This window comes from Cetorhinus maximus, chromosome 21 (assembly GCF_964194155.1).
Source record: "Cetorhinus maximus chromosome 21, sCetMax3.hap1.1, whole genome shotgun sequence".
Lineage (NCBI taxonomy): Eukaryota > Metazoa > Chordata > Chondrichthyes > Lamniformes > Cetorhinidae > Cetorhinus > Cetorhinus maximus.
In genome coordinates, this window is record NC_135899.1 from 62,375,800 (window position 1) to 62,396,297 (window position 20,498).

Genomic DNA, 20,498 nt, shown 5'->3' on the forward strand with positions numbered 1-20,498 from the left:
CCAGATTACATACAGGGTCAGTAGCCAAAAGTAAGGTAACCTTGTCATTCCAAAAAGGAATAAGACATGGATCAGCGAATAATACACCAGTGAAATAAACACTCTAGGGCATCTCAAGGTGTGATTGTCAGCATTTGAGAAGGTTAGAAGTCATCAGTATTGTCTTAGAAAGTATGAACTGTTTGTGAATTTGCTGGAATTTGTTCAGTGGGTTACTAAATAAGTAAATCATCCACTCGACAGATTTCTCAAGACATCTAATAAAACTCAGTATGTGATGCAAGAACATTAATATTAAATAACTTGATTGAAAATTGGGTCGGTGATAGAAAGCAAAAGGTGATGATTAATGGCTTGGGTGGGGAGGAGTTTATACGTGGACAGAGACTAGTATCATGCTGTAGGGATCTAGTCTGGGATCATTCCAGTTTATGTTATTCAAAATTACACTGAAGCAGAGTGCTACTTGTAATATTACAAAATTTGATCATTCCAAATGTGTGGTCAGGTGACTTGCGCAGACAAGATTTATTGTGTGAAAAATACAACTTAATTGCATTGTCCAAAAAGTTGCAAGTAGAATTTAGAGTGGGTGATGTGAGGTATGATGAGGTGTGTATATGTGTGTGATGCATATTGGAAGACAAGTCCATTGATAATGTTGAGTAAGGAGAAAGATCCTGACTGAGGTACTGACCAAGCAATAAATGGTGAATAGGAGACCTGATCAAGTACTGGGATATATCTCGAGAGTATTTATTATAATTTAAAACCTAATACTCTAACTCTATAAAGCTATATTTAAAATATGATGTACAGCCTTCAAAAGCTACTGATTTATTGGAGAAGGTTCAGAGAACATCAGCAAGGGCACTTCTGGTTCTTATTTGTAAGGAGAGTCTCAAGAAAATTGATTTTTTTTCCAGTGGCAAAATACAAATTGGGAGGCACATGAATGACATTTTTAAAATGCTTGAAAGTACGAATGAAATTTCCTAACTTAAACAGTGATCCTATACAGATCAAGCATTAACGTGAATGGGTTAACCCCAGGTGTTAATGAGCAACGAAGCTAGATGTTAGAAACAAAGTATTTTTTGTAGGTTGGTAGGTAGTTGGAAAGAAGCAGCTGATTGACTCTTTTACAGCAAAGGGCTAAATGGAGGTCTTATTGGGAATGGGATTATCATTTTTAAGGTTGAGAAGATTTACTTTCAGAGCGCCCACCCACCCAGCATTCAACCACAATCGCCCACAATCCTCCAATCACAGCAACATAAACAAGGACAGAGATGCTCCTGTTTTCCTAGCCTGTGCCATATCTGTGTCCCAAGTGCACTCTTGGCACAGGTCTGCTCTCTAGCAGGGCCTTATGATGGGGATATGGAATATATAACGGAAACAGAAACTGCAGACCCCCTGTCCAACATCAGGTCAACAACCAAAAGAACTTGAGCCTTGAAGGTTATTTTGGAAGGGCACTCCTTCATGAAGTTAAAGAGACCCTTCTTTAGGCGACACTGGGGACTTTTGCAGGTCTTTATGTCAACAGAGGTCTTGGTGCAATACCCAATGCCAGATTTTTTCAGGCATCCAATGGCCTGAAGCCAAGGAGAGTGAGGTGGAATGCCAGGCATGCTTCCTCCATGCCTACACTGGAGCTGCACCTACTCCAGACACACACACGGTGACAGAAGCTGGGAAATGCAGAAAATCTCAGCAACACTGTGGGCCACAGAGACCTGATAGAATGAGTCTAAATCCCTTTTTTCCTTTGAACCCATATCTGAAAGCTACGTGTTCTTCAGTCACAGTAAAGATGAAGATGTAATTCAGGGGCACAACAATGAATGAAATGTTGTGGGTGAGACCAGTGGCAATTCTGGGACCTGGAAGAGGGAAAGGCAGATTTAGCTTTATTATCAAATAATCGTTGAAATGCAAAGGCCCTGTGATATTAAGACATAAGTGTGTGAAAGCTTAATGCATTCTTCCTTCTATTTTAGAAGAGATGTCAATTCACTTACAGTAAATGAGCCAATGCCACTGCTAAAGTAGTGGAGAGAGGAACACACTGGGCAGTATTTAATTGAGGCAATGGGGGTCTTGCCCACTGGCTAGAGAGTTGGTGGGCCCAGCGTCACCTCCTTTGGGAAAGGCCCACCGAATTAAGTGCCGAACAGGTGCTTGGGTGGCCAGCGGTGAGCTTTCCCCAGGATTAAGGATCCCAGAGGTGGAAATCCTACCCACTGAAAGCTGCTGGCCAATCAGAGGCTGACAGCTGTCCATTGCAACAGCGCCAGTGGGAGCAGTAGCAGTTGCTGGCAGTGCACCCACGGAGAAACCTAGGATCACTGAGGGACCCAGGCCATAGGTGAGTGAGGGTGCGACGGGGGTTGTAGGATGAGGGTGGTGGGTTAGGGGGGGAAGGGGGTCTGCAGCAAGGGAAGGGGGGTGGGTGGCTTTCAGCGGGCAACCCCCCTTCCCAATTCCAGGTCCCTCGATCAGGCACTGAGTGCCTTTGAATGAGTGTCCCTCCCTGGGAGCCTGCAAGCAACCCTGACAGTGTTTACTTTTCGGGCTTCCCACGTGGCGACTGCTGGTTGAATGACTCAGTTGGTGGCGGGGCAGGAAGGCTATCCCTGAACCTTCCCAACATGGACTTAATCAGGTCAGAGGCGGGAAGGCGGCAGGGTCCCCACCCAGAATCCCCCCCACTCCCAATTAAATGTCCTCCCTACCTCCAAATTCGCCTTGGGCAGGGCATTAAATTCTGCCCATTAAGTGTATGTACACTGTTATCACAAGGTGGAATTCCTGGGCTAATGTTCTATTGGACTATGAAAATGTCACATGTGGACTCCAAATGGTCAGGTTTGAACAATGCAGGTTTTAACATTGGATCTCCTTCATTAAAATTAGGGCCTAAGGTAAAGTTGCACAAAGTTCTGCACTGCGGCCTCGAATAACATGGGTCAATATTGGAGCCCAAAATGGTTAACAGATTAACAAAAAAGGAAATAGTGCCAGTTTTGACATGCATGTAAAAAGTGAAATAATTAAAGATAGCACAAGACTTCTGAGGAATATATCTCTTTGCAAAAAAAAAAGCATAATAGAGGCGTGTGGCAGGATTTTCAGGTCGTCGGGCGGGCCCAGAAGTGGCCGGGAAAGAGGCCACCGCCCGCATTTGTTGCCCGACCGCGATTTCACGCTTGCTGTCCAATTAACGGTGAAAGGGCAGCGAAAAATGGCAGTTAATTGAAACTTTAATGGCCTTAATAAGCCTCTAAGTTGTTGGCGGGCGCACTGCCAACTCTCGTGCTCGTCCGCCAACCGAAATATCGCGCAAGCGCGCGATGACATCGGGGCGCCCGCCCGGCATCATGGCGTGCCATTTTACACCCGATCGGGTTGAGCGCGCGCCCGCCTGTGGAACGTAAAATCCTACCCATGGAGATTTTAGTTCAGTATTTTATATCAGTGTTTATAAATCATGATGAAACTAGGAGTATGAATGTACTTACAGAGAAAGGGGTGGCGGGGGCGAATATCAATTGGGCGACAAATGTAGAAAAGGACCCGGTTCTGAAAAAAAATGAACAGAACTCAGTGGATGAACCACTAGGACCTGATGTCATGCATTTCAGACTGTTGAAAGAAGTCAACAGCTCTGAACTTAATTCTTCGATTTTCTTAGATGTGTGAACAGTGCTAACTGAGTGGCTGGCTGGTAGCCAGCGTCACATCATTCAGTAAAGGACAGAAGGATAAACTAAGTAGCTACAGACAAGTTAGCTTGAGACTCAGTTGTGGCAAAAGCTGCAAATCCAAATTTCAGGATCAAATCAGTGAGTCTTTAGAAGTTCACGAGACAATAAATCAGTGGATATATAAACCATGGGTTTAACAAAGGCAAGTAACATAGAATTTCATTGCATAACATCGTAGAATTTCTTTTGAAGAAATAACTAAAGGGAATGCAGTAGTTGTGGTATATATGCATTTCCAATAAGTTATTTAGAACTAGATAATTCACACACGCAAAAATGTTAACATAAAAAAAAACGGAAGTTGACCTACGTTATTCTGGCTGCTAGACTGGCATCTTTGAAGGGACTTTGTTATACACGGTCTCACCTATAACATGGTCTCAAGATATGGTCCCCAAGGACTGTGTTCTAGCAGTGCCCTGGTGTATTTTGTTACCTGTTTTACTAAATGACTTTCCTGAGAAAAAAGAAATTGGGCATTTACTTGAAGGGTAAGATCTACACAGATTTGAGGAAAGAGCAGACAATTAGGGACTAATTGGATTGTCCTTTCAAAGAGACAGCACAGGCAGGATGAACCTAATGGCCTCTTCCTTTGCTATAAGAACCTGAGTCATGTTAAAAAATGCCTGGCTTCAAATCACCTTCAAGACTTAAAGAGGGAACTTGCATATGTAAAAAGTACCTTTCATGGCCTCGGGATGTTTCAAGACACTGCCTGACCAATGGTTTACTTCTGATGCTTTGTAGTCAAATGTGACAGCCAATTTGGGCACAACAAGATCCCACACACAAAATGAGATAAATGAACAGTTAATCTGTTTCTGGCAGTGTTGGCTGACGGATGAACGGCCAAGAGAACTGCTCATCTTCTGAAGAATGCCAAAGAGGCTTTTACACCCAACTCAAACAGGGAGACTTGGTTTCTCTGACAGAGCAGTGCTATATACTGAAATGTTAGTCTAAATGACATGCTTAAGCTCTGGAATGGGTCTCGAACCTATAACCTTCTGATTCAGAGGCAGAAATGTTTCTACCAAGCCTAACAAATTTTTGGCCTGGTAGACGTGATGCACAGGAGTAAAAGAGAACATGTGATTTCAATGTATTTCTGCATTTCCCAAATATAGCACAAAGATTACCATTAGTGAATGCAGCAAATGAACATTCACCTTATTTTTACAATGTTCCACTTTCTGCTATTTTAATGTCGGCCTTAACTCATTTAAAAGTCACCAATATAGGAGACAGAGCAATGTCACATGAATACATTAAAGGTTCATTTGACTAATGCCATGCGCTGCAATTTCTAGATTCATAACTTAATTGAAGAAAGTCTGTAATGCGCATTCATTAATTTAAGATTGTCTATGAATTTTCATATCAAAGCTATACATTTCTGGCTTTGATGTCTCTCCTTCACTGCTGCCTTATATATTAAATCAATTTATGAAAACTCATGTATTGACTTTGAAGGATAAATAGCACCCACTCCGTCATAAAAGATCAGCCAACAGACTGTAGAGCTGTTCATGCAATTCTCTGTTGGCTTTTTGCTTTCTATATTTTCCTGACTGTATATATTTAACCTATAAATTGAAAAGTTGGACCTCAAATGTTGAATAGCTGCCAACTGCACAACTTTGAATATTTCTGTCCGACAGCTTTCCAATTCATGTGTCACTGAGGAGCCGTGATTTTGGATCACCTGCATGGTCAATAAATGCTAGCAGCTGGAATTCAAGTGTGAAGCTTTTTAGATAGATGGTGAATGACAGAGATTGTGAGAAAACATAAGGCCAAGCTGCAGGGAATTATACAAATACACAGTGCACAGCGTCTGGATCTGGCTCAGCGAAAGTTGGTATTGGCAAAACCGAGAGTAGCAAATTATATCAGACAAGTTGACCAGTACCAAGGATTGGAGAATTGGACTGCAATAAAGGGACTGCTTCCTCAGGGTCAGAGGAAACCCTGGTAGGTCACTCAGCTCTGGCCACAGGCAGAAAGTTGGGGGGCACCTCCGCTACTAGCCCCCTTTTGAGATAAGACATGGTGGATTTTTGTATTATCGTCCAGCTGGGTGGGACTGCACTCACCTGCTTCTATTCTATCCAGCCGTAAATGGAGAATCTCCTGCAACAGCTTCTCTTCCCGCTCCCACACCGTTACCTCTGGCGTCTCCCGAAGATCTATCTGACCCCCCTCCTATTTCTCATCCACGTGCTGCCCCTCAGTGACATGAGCTGAAAACATAAAGATCACTTTCCACGTGTACGCTGATGTTGCCCAGCTCTACCTCACCGCCTCCTCTCTTGAACACTCCACTGTATGCATGTTCCACAAACCAGTATAAGATGAGCATAAATGCCCTCCAGTGAACTATTGGGAAGACTGAAGTCCTCATCTTCGGTCCCTACCATAAATTCTACTCCCTAGCCTCTGTCTGATGCTGAACCAGACAGCTTGCAACCTCAGGATGCTAATTAACCCTGAGCGAAGCTTCAGACCCCAAGGGAGGATTTTACTTTCCACCCCCCGCGGGTTTACAGGCGCATAAAATTCCCTGGATGGCCTTCCTGTCTGCCCCTGACCCGCCACAATTTTATGGGTGACGAGTGAGGCCCACCATCCTGCACCAGTTGAGGCCCTTTATTGTCCATGCAAGAGCCAATTCCTGCCTGGCTGCAATTTTTCAGCCAGTGGGAGGAGTTCAGGGTCAGAGGAAAGCCTGGTAGGTCACTCAGCTCTGGCCACAGGCAGAAAGTTGGGGGGCACCTCCGCTACTAGCCCCCTTTTAGAGATAAGGTACTCCCCTCATGCCAACCCCCCTCCCGCCCCCAAAAGAAATGCCTCCATTTCTGGATGCTTCCAACCCACCTGACCTTGCCATCATGCCATGTACCCTTTCCCTACCACCCCTGGGCCTCCCCTCCCATCCCTGCTGCACTCCCACACACTAACCTCCATTCTGGGCTCCGGGAATCTGCAGCTGGGAACTGCCTGTGGGTCAAGCAGTAGTCACCGCTCCTGCTGGCATTCCTGGGACCACAGGGCTTTCTGAGGCGGGACTTTCTCCTGAGTGAGGAGCCGATATCCTGCCTCCAGCCAATTGACGGTCCTTGGAGCATTAAATGACATAATCTCGCTGACTCTGCAGGTTGCATAGCAGGACACCCTGTCACCCATCAAATTCTGCCCCCATTATTCCCACCATCTCCGAAATTTAGTTCTACCTCTCTAACTTTGCATGTTTCTGCCCCTGCCTGAACCCATCTGCTGCTCAAACCCTCACCCATGCCCAGACTTGATTATTCCAATGCACTCCTGGCCACCCACTCACCTTGTAAACATAAGCTCACCCACAATTGTAACATCCCACTAAGTCCCATTAATCTGTCACCCTTGTACAATCTGACCTAGCCTGGCAATCCCTCAATTTTAACATTCCCCTCCTTGTGTTCAAATGCTCCCATGGCCTTGGCAAACCCATCTCTGTAACAATCTCTGGCCTTGCAACCCTCCAAGATCTCTGCGCTCTTCAATTCTGGCCTCTTGTGCATTCCCAGTTTCCTTTATCCCACTATTGTGGCTGCACCTTCAGTGACATAGGCCCTATGTTCTGGAATTCCTTCCTTACACCTTGCCATGACCTCACCTCTCTCTCCTCCTGTAAGTCATTCTTTAAATCCTATGGCTTAGACCAAGCTTTTGGTCACCTGTCCTAATATCTCTTTATGAGACTAGATGACAAGTTTTGTCTGATAATGCTCCTGTGAAACACCTTGGGATATTTTACAGCGTTAAAGGTGCTATACAAATGCAAGTTGTTGTCACTGGTGGCTGAAAAGTGAGAGAAGGCACCTGCCCCAACAGTGAAGTCAAGCCATTGTAAATTTTAGCATGAAAATAAGAGGCTCACTGGAAACTCAGGTCCGGAGCTGCTCCTGTTAAAAAGTGTGTACATTAAATTAGTTGCCACCCCTCCGCCCCCACCCCCGCCACACCACTGCTACCCCCCCTCCCCCCCCCCCCGATACTGTCAGGCTCAATACCTGCTCGGTGACTATTGGTCTAATTATATCATCAGCAACGGCCAATTTAACAAAAATATTGAGACAATTCTTTCACGTTCTGTCTTCATAACCTAAGCTTTTATTTGGCTTTAAATTTGTTTTCAGCCAGTTTTTAAACCCTTTTTGAAGAAGTTGTTGCATCTCTAGAATGAATGGCGGCAGAAGAAGAAATCTAAATTCAACACTTGGAGACAAATGTCCCTCTCACTTATGTTGAATAAAAACTTAAACGGCCGTTTCTCCTGCCAGTTACGAAGATTAGCATGGGTGCGTCACACAAAAATAAACTCATTTGTAATATTCAGAACCTTAAGTTCTGCCGAATGGCCATGAAGGCTCGAAACGTTAACTGATTTCTTCTCCGCCGATGCTGCCAGACCTGCTGAGTTTTTCCAGGTAATTCTGTTTTTGCTTAAGATATTCTTGCTCATTTATTTTGACGTCTCTTTTATTTGCAATATTTTTGTTCCATCAACAACTGGGGAATAATTACAACTGAAAGTGGGCACATCTGACAGTGTAGCACTCCTTTATCACTGCGCTGAAATGTCAGCCTGGATTACGTTATCGAGGACGGGATTTTCTGGCCCGCCACTGTGGGTTCCCCTGCGGCAGATGTGGCAAACCAGCCAAAAGCCCATTGACTTCGATAGGTGTGGGTTTGAACCCACAACCTTTTGATTCAACTGCCAACTGAGCCAAACTGATGCAGCATTTGAAAAATAAAAACAATTAAATATGTAATCCAAGTCTCATGGGGCAGAATTTTGCCCTTTGCGGGGGTGCTCAGTAGGGGTTTCCCAGCCGCCCCTTCCCGCGTTCAGCACCGCGCTTCTATTTCACGTTAGCGGGTCAATTAAGGCCCGCCCAGCAAGAAGTGCAAGTGGCAGCATTCAGTGCAGCCTGTGCGGGGGGGGCGGGGTAGGTGGAGAGCGCGAGCCGGTATGTGCGCGAGTGAGCGCTGCATAACCTCCCTGAGGCACGGAGCTGCCTCAGGGAGATGAAAAGATATATAAAAAAATGTTTTAAAATAAATATGTAATAAAACATGTCCCCTTGTCTGACTCTGCCACACGAGCAGGGGCATGTTGTTAATGAAAAATTAAAGTTTTTATTTTATTTTTATTTGCTTTTGGAAACCTCATCCTGCCCGTGGATGAGGTTTGCAAAGAAATGTAAAGGCCACTTGGCCTTTTCGCCTGCCCGCCAACCGTTAGGTTGGACAGGCAATGAAAACTTTATGCTAATTGTTAACTTAATGGCCTTATAGGCCTTTTAATTGTCAGCGGGTGCACCCGCCGACCGAACTATCGCGCAACTGCGCATTGCCGTCACCACGCTCGGCCAACATCAACGTGCATCATTTCCTGTCCACGCTGGTCAACAAAGATCTGACTACATTAATTCCATTTTCCAGTGCTTGGTCCATAGTCCTGGAAGCTATGGAAATGCAAGTGAATATCTAAATACTTCTTAAATGTTATGAGAGTTTCTGACTCAACCACCCTTTCAGGCAGTGAGTTTCAGACTCCCACCACCCTCTGGGTGAAAAGGATTTCTCTTCAACTACCCTCTTAACCTTCTATCCCTTTCCTTAAATCTATACCCCCTGGGTATTAACCCCTCTACTAATGGAAAAAGTGCCTTCCTATCCACTCTATGCTCTTCATAGTCTTATACATCTCTATCAGGTCCCCTCTCAACCTCGCTCCAAGGAAAGCAACCCCAGCCTATCCAACCTTTCCTCATAGCTCAGACCCTCCAGCCCAGGCAGCATCCTGGTGAATCTCCTCTGTATCATCTCCAGTGCAATCTCATCCTTCCTATAATGTGGTGACCAGAACTGCACACAAAACTCCAGCTGTGGCCTAACCAGTGTTTTATACATTTCCAGCATTAGCTCTCTGCTCTTGTATTCTATGCCTTGGATAATAAAGGCAAGTATCCCATATGCCTTCTTAACCACCTAGCTACCTGTTTGCTACCCTCAAGGACCTGTGGATATGCACACCAAGGTTCCCCCCACTGACTTTTTAAAAAAAATTCCTTCATGGGATGTGGGTGTCACTGTCAAGCCCAGCGTTTGCTGTCCATTCCTGATTGCCATTTAATGGAGTGGTTTTCTAGGCCACTTCAAAGGGCAGTTAGGAATCAACCACATTGCTGGGCATTGCATACAGGCAAGACCAGTAAGGATGGCAGATTTCCTTCCTTGAAGGGGCATTAGTAAACCAGAAGGGTTTTTAAAACTGTCAGTGATAGTTGGCATGGTCGCCATCACTGAGACTAGCTCTACATTCCAAACTTATTAACTTATTTAAATTCCACCACCTGCTGTAGTGGGATTTGAACCTATGTTCCCAGGACATTAAGATAAAAGCAAAATACTGTGGATGCTGGAAATCTGAAGCAAAAACAAAAATAGCTGGAAAAACTCAGCAAGTCTGACAGCATCTGTGGAGAGGAACACAGTTAACGTTTCGAGTCCGTATGACTCTTCATCAGAACAATCTGATGAAGAGTCATACAGACTCAAAACGTTAACTGTGTTCCTCTCCACAGATGCTTTCAGACCTGCTGAGTTTTATTTTTTTGTTTCTGTTCCCAGGACATTAGCCTGGACCTCTGGATCACTCGCTCAGCCACACTACCACCACGCCACCATCTCTGCCTTGACATACATCATCTTCTTATAAAATTCTTTGTATTCATGATAACAAAGTCCATTTGATTGATAAGGAGCATTAGTACAGATCAGTGGAAGGAATGGGTGCTTGGAAATGGGTTCTATGCAGCTCTGATGCATCTGGACATTTAGAAATCACTTGTATCATTTGGATTTGGAAACAAATTGGATTAATGTGTGTATATTTGTCTACATTTTCTGTCTACTGCTTTTGAGAAACATACAATCGACTTTTATCAAAAACAAAGGAATAGATTTGATGCTGGTTAATTTCTAGCGAGTATTATCCTGGGCTTGTGTTGATTCCTGATGTATAAAAATCGGTACTGATGGATTTCACTTATTTGAAGTAATAATGAGATAATGGGTAAAAGTTTGTTTCCAGCAGCTTTAAACAGAATTAAAAAATAAAGAGTTTTCGAAAATGAGGGTTTTGAAAGAAAAGTTAGCCAATTTAATTAAAAACATTCTTGGAATGTGGGCTCCACTGTCAAGGCAGGCGTTTATTGGCTACCTTTAGTTACCCTTGAGAAGGTGATGGTAGGCTTTCTCGAACTGCTGCACCCGCTGTGGTGAAAATGCTCCCGTAATACTGCTAGATAAGTAATTTCAGGATTTTGACTCAGCGACAATGAAGGAACGGTGTTTTATGTCCAGATAACCGACAGAGCAGAGATGCCCCATTGAAAGTGCATGAGCAAACTGTGATGATTATAAAGCCTTGCATGTCACAAATGACTATGTTTCCCTGTTGTACTGGTATTTTCTCCCATTGATTGATTGAAGGCAAAAAAGTGGACGTCATGTCCAAAGGCAGGAGGAAACCTTGCTATGGACTATATCTATGTCCTTGTTAAGAAACCACTTGTTAAAAACTTGTTAAAAAGGCCTGCACGCCTTTTCAAAAAGCTGTATAGCCTAAAGGCACACAAGTCACTGAGATCACATGCAGGCAACCAATGTAATTTATTACAAAATGAAATATTATTATCCAAGAAACAATGGGCACTCTATAAAAAATATACCGTTTCGGTCAGAAATGTTGTTTAGAGCATTATATTTAACTCCTTCATCTGTTCCATTTTATCTTGGCTTGTAGGTGCCCCAGGATGAATGGGGAGGTGGGTATCCAGGAGTGAACAAGGACGGCGAAATTCCTTGTCGGAGAATGCGCAGTGGCAGCTACATCAAAGCAATGGGAGATGATGAAAGTGGCGACTCAGATGCAAGCCCAAAGATGTCACCAAAGGGAGCTTCTCAGCACGAGAACTATCCGAAATTGTTGGGTGCAGGAAGCAGCATTGAGCAGAGTCGTTCGAAGTAAGGTTAACGCAGCCTGCTGAGTCCCAGTCAGCTTGGGCTATGTTGTCGTGTTTTTGATTATTGGATTGCATAACTTTCATTCCAGAGACCTGTAGTACACATCGCGTAAAAACTGACAAACATCATAAATGTTTCATATGAGCAGCATATTACTGGTGCATGCCCAGTTCCCCAACAGAGATGCATGGTTCGTATGGGAGATTCAATTTATATAGCTACTACCCTTAGCTGGGATGGTGGAGTTATCTGAATGCAATGTGTGCAACAGTAGGGGTTTTACTATTGGCTTCAATGTCTCGCTGGAATAGGGAGAGGAAAAATTGCCAGGCTTTTCACACCTGATTGCTATCCATTAACATTTGCAAAAAATGTGCAATTGTGGATGACTAGTAAGATCAGGATTTTGTTGGGTGTGGTACTTCCTGTAGTTAATAGCCACACAGTGGTCAAGCTATCATAGGTTAGTTATTGGGCACTAAAGGAAAATACTTGATGGTAAGGGACACACTACCTGTTATTGGGGTAAAAAATCTGTATGATGCTGAACTTAAGAGAATATCTAACATATCGGTGTGCTTATTCAGAATTTTTGCCAGGATTGATTATTATTACAGCTAAAAGGTGCATTGCATGGAGCCATTTCTATCATGGAAACGTATAAATTTCTGCACATGAACAGATAATCAATATGGGAAATCCAAAATAATGGCAACCAAGTAAAGGTGCCTTAATTTTCACAATAATGATTTATCACCTTGTTATAAAAATGGCAGCAAGCGTTTGCAGTTTTTATTTCTGATGATTAACTCAAATTTATAGGCTGCAGTTCTATTGTACTCAATAGAATTTCTTGATCATAATGGACCTTTAAACTTGTAAATGCTTAGTAAAATGTTATCATATTTTTGACCTGGGCTTGTATTCTGGTCAGGTACAATGGATATAAATATCCCCTATCTGGCAGATGGAAGGGCCTCTGATAAAATGAGTTTGGACAGAATCTGCCCAGTTCCCAATTGCTGTTGTCTATGGTAGAAAAGCTGTCAATAATTCTGCATGACAGTTGACAGATTCACTCAGAGAGGCTAAAAGGATGATCACTTTTCGAACAGGCAATAGCATTGTGGAGCTTTTCAAGGGATGGCTGCTGCTCCAACCTGTGTTTAAACATCTTGTTGAGCAGTGTAGATGGAGCTTTACTTTCCAGTCAGCTGCATGGTACTTGACCCAGAGTGCTTGATACTGCCGCTGAAGCACAACAAGCGACGAAATGCCCCATTCCCCAGCACTGACAATCTTCACCCTGAGGATCACAATAGTCACGAAACATTGTGTAAAATATTTGCGTGAAATAACAGTATTAACCCTTTCCTTTTACCCAACAATCTCCTGATGATGTTGAAAGTGCAGGGACTAACTTGTGATTGATATTTTACTGAAATCTATATACAGGTTTTTCTTTTATTCTTGCATGGAATGTGGCAATTCCTGGCAAGGCCAGCATTTGTTACCCATCCCTAATTGCCCTCAAGAAGGTAGTGGTGAGCTGCCTTCTTAAATCACTGCAGTCCATGTGTTGTAGGTACACTTTAGCTTCTTGAGTGTTCTCCCCTGGCTCACATTAGCTTTAATTTTGCCAGGGCTCCTTGATGCCACAATATGTCAGATGCTGCTTTGATGTCAAGTGCAGTCACTCTCACCTCCCCCCTGGAATTCAGCTCTTTTACCCATGTTTGGGACCCAAGGCTGTCATGAAGTTATTGTTTTATATGTGTTCTTTATTTAGAGCTGCACATAAGTTTGCTCTGGTGAAGCAATTATGCACAACAGAAGCAGCATCTTCACACTATACGCCATTCTGCAACCAAGAGAGGGACTATCTGCCTTACACTCTCCCACCCCCCCCTCCCCCACCCCAATCCATCCTCTCTCTTGCCACACAAACAAAATTCCAGTCTACTAACTTCTATCAATAACTCTGGTACTTGCCAAGAAAAAACGTACACAATATATTCCGAACAGATGCTGCTTCAATTTGCTCCACCTATTCTAGTCCACCTAGGGAAAAACTTCCCTCCCCTGCACCTGGCCAACCCAGATAAGATCAAAAACCCTCAATACTGGGAAACGATAATGTGATGGTCATACATCCAGCACCCCATTGTGCAACACACTGGTACACTGAAAGTATCACATCTCTGATCTATCCTGAGCTACCTAACATCAGTCAGTGAACATTTTGTTAGTAACTTAAAGCTCACATGATGTTTTTTAAGGTCATCAGTGCAGCTGCCACCTTATTTTTGGATTCAGCTACAAAGTCTTATCTTGTACATCATTCTCCACTGACATGAATTGGAATGGCGTACTGCTTGTGCAGACACAATGGCCCACATTTTGTGGTAAAAATTATGGTGAGGCTAAGAGTAAATTGGTTCCAGGAGCCACACATACACAATTAAATGTGGAGATCAGGCAGTTGCTTTCTGACTTGCTCTTCTCCCCCAAAACACTGTGCTATACCCACATCTCGCCAAGAGAGCCAGCATTGAAACACATGGATTGATGTGAAGTTACAGTACTTATGTAGTAGATACCCAGTAAATTTGCCAGCAAAATTTACTGGTTTTGCCCATTCAAGTGTAAGTACATTTTAAACAGCTTGATAAATCTTAATTACTGTCAAACGACCTCTCTGGCGTTGCAAAGTAACTTTTGCAATTGTGAAGTCTCGTTCATTCATATTTTAATTATTGTTGGAGATTTTAAAACAGTAAAAGTTTGTATTTTTTATTTACTTTTCCACTTTGTTTCCCTCCCTCTCCTAACCCCATCTTTCTTTCCCTCTCTTTGTTTTGCTTTCTGTACATAAGTTGATATTGAATTAAATATTCTATCTGAAACTGGCTGGTTTGGATTCTGCATGCCTCAGTGAGGATTCTTCAATTTAACTAGTTAAGCAGACACACCAATGCTTGCCCTGTTCAACAGATCCCCAATCCTTCTATAGAGAGTGTGGTGCTCTTTTGGCTCCCTAATAACTGCAGGTTCCAATATAAAAACCGACAGGGGTTTCTCAGGCCAATAGGCGTCTCGCCAACGGTTGGAGAGTTGGCAGGGGACCATTGTTAGTTCTGTGGTGGAGTCCTGATGGAATCTACTGCCTTTCAGGCACTTAAGTGGCCACCAGCAGGCCTTCACCATGATTGAGGTCCCCAGCGGCAGAAGGCATGCCCTCTGAGAGCTGCAGTGGGCTCAGGGATAATGGGGTCAGTTGGCTCATTAATGAGCCTAATTGACACCCCACCGCCGGCAGCTGGGAATCCAGCGGCGGCCCCTTCCGCCCTCCGACCTAATCAGGGAAGGCTTTACCATCGCCAGGAGACGGGTGCGGTGCCCCTCCCATGATTAAGTGGGCCCGGCCACCATGCTTTCAGGCACATGCGCTGGGTTAAATCCGTCACAGAGAGTCTGTGGCAAGTATAAGAGTAAGAGGGTGAGGTGAGAGTGAGTGCCCTTGACATCGACGCAGCATTTTACTGAGTGTGGCATCAAGGAGCCCTAGCAAAACTGGAGTCAATGGGAATCAGGGGGAAAACTCTCCACTGGTTGGAGTCATATCTAGCACAAAGGAAGATGGTTGTGGTTGTTGGAGGTCAGTCAACTCAGCTCCAGGACATCACTACAGGAGTTCCTCGGGGTAGTCCTAGGCCCAACCATCTTCAGCTGCTTCATCAATGACCATCCTTCCATCATAAAGTCAGAAGTGGGGATGTTCGCTGATGATCACACAACATTCAGCACCATTTGTGACTCCTTAGATACTGAAGAAGTTCATGTCCAAATGCAGGAAAACCTGGACAATATCCAGGCATGGGCTGACAAGTGGCAAGTAACATTCATGCCACACAAGTGTCAGGCAATGACCATCTCCAACAAGTGAGAATTCAATCATCGCCCCTTGATGTTCAATGGCATTACCATCGCTGAATCCCAGAAATTGACCAGAAACTGAACTGGACTAGCCATATAAATACTATGGCTACAAGAGCAAGTCAGAGGCTAGAAATCCTGTGGCGAGTAACTCACCTCCTGACTCCCCAAAGCCTGTCCACCATCTACAAGGCACAAGTCAGGAGTGTGATGGAATACTTCCCACTTGCCTGGGTGAGTGCAGCTCCCACAACACTGAAGAAGCTGGACACTGTCCAGGACAAAGCAGCCCACTTGATTGGCACCACATACACAAACATTCTCTCCCTCCACCACCAATGCACAGCCACAGCAGTGTGTACCATCTACAAAATGCACTGCAGAAACTCACCAAGGCTCCTAAGACAGCACCTTCCAAACCCATGGCCATTGCCCCCTGATTCCCATTGAATCCAGTTTTGCTAGGGCTCTTTGATGCCACTACCACTTAGAAGGACAAGGGCTGCAGATAGATGGGAACACCACCACTTGGAAGTTCTCCTCCAAGTCACTCACCATCCTGGCTTGGAAATATATTGCCGTTCCTTCACTGTAGCTGGGTCAAAATCCCTTCCTAACAGCACTGTGGCTGTACCTACACCACATGGCCTGCAGCGGTTCAAGAAGGCAGCTCACCACCACCTTCTCAAGGGCAACCAGGAATGGGCAATAAATGCTGGCCCAGCCAGCGACGCCCACACCCCGTGAATGAATTTTTAAAAATGAACAGTTAGCATGCTCATTCGCTGCTGGCTGCAAATCCAGGCCAATATATCAGTCAGGGAACGGATAGGAGGCAATTGCTGCCCACTTGTAATTTTCTACTTTAATAACTACAATTGTTGTGAAGCCAGAAAATTTAAGCACTGCCGGAAAATTAGTTTTAAAATCTCCCATTGGAAATCTTGTTTGTTGGACCAGAACGAGAGGCACTGTTGTATTCTGGACAAGATTTGACAAAGTAGTTTACAGCCAACATTTTATTGTTGAGTTGATACTTCTATCTCCCAGGAGGACTTGCTTGTTTTGAGTACTAATATATAATTGCCACACTGCTGAAAAGTTCCCTTACATTTTAAATTAATTGCAGTCAGATGTTGTCCTATAAATGATCCCTCACATTTTTGACCACTGGTCAGAATTGTGCAAATATTTTTTATGGTAACTATCAGCATTTATATCTAGCCCACTCTAGAATTTTTCATTTAAAATGTACAATTGATTATTTTTTAACCGTTAATATGTTGTTCTGTGCTGCCACCTGGAGGGTATGGTTGAAAGTGAACACACTGTATGATTGAGGGGTTTTAGGGGTATTGGAAGGGTTGGTTGAATTGCTGTAAAGTGATTATTAGTTAAAATACTGTTCCATTTAGGATCATACGTCCAATCCATTTCCTAATTGTGCGTTTGCACACAACTGAAATGAAAGAGGAAGTGTCTTTGTAGCTGACTCCAGTAATACAAGTAGCACTGATGTTTTTGGACAGATCCCAGCCCTGTCATTTTAAGAGGCATTTAAGTATTGTAAGTCTACTTAAGGGTGACAGTAATAATATAGCTGTCGTCTGCCAAGTTTATTTTAGGAACTGTATGAATGAAATAGGCCCATTTAAATGACATTTTACCTGACACTTTCTCCACAGGCTGAAGATGCTACAACGTGCTTGAGAAGCTCTGGTTTTCTTTTGATTTTCCCCTGCAAAAGCACAGAAAGGATTTTCAATTATATTCCATCTTTCCTGACCCCGGGATGTCCCAAAATGCCTTACAGCCAATTAAATATTTTGGATGTGTACTGACTATTTTAATGTAGGAAACACAGAAGTCAATTTGAGCACAGCACGATCCCACAAACAGCAATGTGGTAGACCAGACAATCTGTTTTCTTACCTCAGCGCTTGTTGAGTGGGAAATGTTGACCAGAACACCAGGGGAGAGCTCACCTGCTCTTCTTTGAAATAATCATTGTTTGCGTTCACCTGAGGGGGGCAGACAGGTCCTCCGTTTAGCCTCTCTTCCGAAAGCTGGTATCTCAGCCAATGCAGCATTCCATTGGCACTGCACTGAAGTGTCAGCCTTCAGTATCAATGTAGCCTCTATCATGGGACTTCACCCTACAACCCTCTGACTCTGAGACAAGATCTTGCAAATATTGATTATTCATTTTTCTGTGCAACACATCATTTCCCACCTCAGAGGCTTTAAGAAACAAGCTGTTGTTAGATTTCGGCACCATTGTTCCCTGCTGACTGTTAGAATGTGGCTGTTTATTTTTACTATCCTAGCTTTGCTTCACCATTCATCGTTTTTGCCATGTCCTGTTGGATTTAAAAAACCCCGTGGGCAGAATTTTACGCCTCATGGGCGGGCGCACGCCCGACCTGATCGGGCGTAAAATAGTGCGAGAGGATGTTGGGGGGGCGTCCCGATGTCATCCCACGCGCGCACAATCTTCAGGTCGGCGGGTGCGCGCGGCAGCCGGAGCCAAGCCCGCCATCAATTAAGAATCCACTTAAGGCCATTAAAAATCCAGTTGAAGCTGACTTTATGTTGCCTGAGAGATTTCGCGCTCGTCGCACAGACAAAATGGGCATGCGGGCAGCCCACATAGTGAAAAACTTCATCCAAGGGTGAAATAAAAAGGGTCAGCAGCATTGCCAGTGTGAGTAGTGAGGAGTTTAGGAGGTACTTTACTGTTGGTTGCTTATTTGAACTTGACAACTTCATCTCCAGCCTGAGCTTCTTAGCATTTCTAGGCTTCAGTTCAGAACTAATTGGTATCTCCGAGGCCCCCGGAGAATTCAGACCGCGTGGACCCTTCCAGGTACCAGACAGCCTTCCGTTATCCTGGTAATGGGGATTGTGGTCTCTGCTGGTGGCACCTCCTCTGAGGAGGAAGAGAGGGTCAGAAGGGAGAGGAGGCCAGGTGTCCTAATGGAGCTTCCAGGGGAGGTTCCTGTGGGAGGAGAGGCGCAGGGCCAGCAGGTAGTCCAAGGTGGAAGGGGCCTCAAAAGATACCACTATCCTGCTGCCAGGGTTTACAGGTGGCAATGCAGCTACCTCAATATGTCTGAGGTGCAATGCCAAAGGAGGCTCCAACTCTCCAGGGAGACAGTGACCTCCATTCGTCAAATGATTGGGCCTGAGATCAGCTCCGACTGTGTGGGTGCACCACCCCCACCCCACAGTGTGCCAGTGGCTCTGAAGGTCCCAGTGGCCCTCAACTTCTATGCCTCTGGCTCTTTCCAGGGGTCAGTGGGGGATCTGTGTGGAGTCTCCCAATCAGCTGTCCACAGTTGCATTAAGCTGGTGACAGAAGCTCTGTTCAGGCAGGTACTGACCTTTATTCTTTACCATATAGGTGAGGCCAGCCAGGCTGAGCGAGCCAGAGGCTTTGCAGCGATTGCTGGATTCCCCGTGTCCAGGGTGCTATAGACTGCACTCACGAAGCCATCAAGGTGCCAGCAGGTGAACCCGGTGCCTTCATCAACAGGAAGGGCTTCCACTCCATGAACGTGCAGATAGTTTGTGACCACAAGACGCAGATTCTGAAGTCTGTGCAAGCTACCCTGGCAGCTCCCATGACACATACATCCTGAGACACCCCCAGGTGCCGAGGCTATTCAGTGCTCTAGCCTGACTGGATGGATGGCTGCTGGGTGACAAGGGCTATCCATTGAAAAGGTAGCTTATGATGCCTCTCCGCCACCCAAGAACAGAGGCAGAACAGCGTTATAATAGGAGTCATGACTCCACAAGGGCGGTGATAGAGGGGACCAAAGGTCCTCTGAAGATGTGCTTCCGACGCCTGGACCGTTCAGGGGGAGCATTACAATACCCCACAGAGTGGGTGTCACTGCTGGTGGTTGCGTACTTACTGGCTCTCCACCATCTGGCAGTTGCAAGGGGGGACCCACTGGAGGAAGAGGATCTTGATGCAGCTGCACAGGCCACAGATGGTGAATCCAGTGGTGAGTCAGAAGAGGAGCACAGTGAGGAGAACGCTGACGGCCTGGAGGCAGACCTCTGTATCCTTCAGGGAGGCAGGGACATCAGGGACACTTTGATCCAATGGTCCTTCAGCTAGGCTGCCAAAGATCTGCTTCCACCTCACGCCGGGACTGTTGCCTCCATCCCGGATTCTGAAATGACCCTTTCAATTGAACCCAAAGTCCACTCAGTGCCCGTGCAATAAAGTTTAGAACTACTCATGTCGAGCATGACATATTGGCATAGCTTGCACCAAAAAACTAAAAAGGTGAAGTATACTCAGGCCATCACGACAAAAACGAAATTTTCCTCATTTTGACAATCCAGAAAAATTAACATCACCTTCTCTGGTCTTAATTCCCAGGCCAGAAAACATAAGCAAAACATGGCAGAACAGAAGATCACCCGTGACCAGTCCCTCTTGTGCTCATGGTGCCTTGAACTTAGGTTTGCGAGTGCTATGTCTTGGTGCCTCCCCCACCCCACTCCGCCCCCCACTGCTAGCGGTGGCATTGGACTCAGCCTGCTGACTCTGGTAGCTGGTTGGCCTTGATGGTCATCCTCTGGCCATTGGAGCCTGTGCTGGCCCCGCCTGGTATGGAGCGGCTAGTGCCACGGCTGGCATTTCCCCAGTCATCGCAGCTTCATCAGATGTCACAGAAACTGGCAGAGGGG

General features: G+C 45.0%; 1 protein-coding gene across 1 annotated transcript in view; it reads left to right on the plus strand.

Moving 5' to 3' along the window:
* Window positions 1-20,498, plus strand: part of LOC144695906 (disks large-associated protein 2-like) — a 149,737-nt gene that overhangs the window by 38,199 nt on the left and 91,040 nt on the right. Inside the window, exon 2 of the mRNA XM_078566991.1 lies at window positions 11,635-11,855. Within this exon, the coding sequence (XP_078423117.1) occupies window positions 11,635-11,855 (221 nt within the window). The remainder of the gene's footprint in view (window positions 1-11,634; window positions 11,856-20,498) is intronic.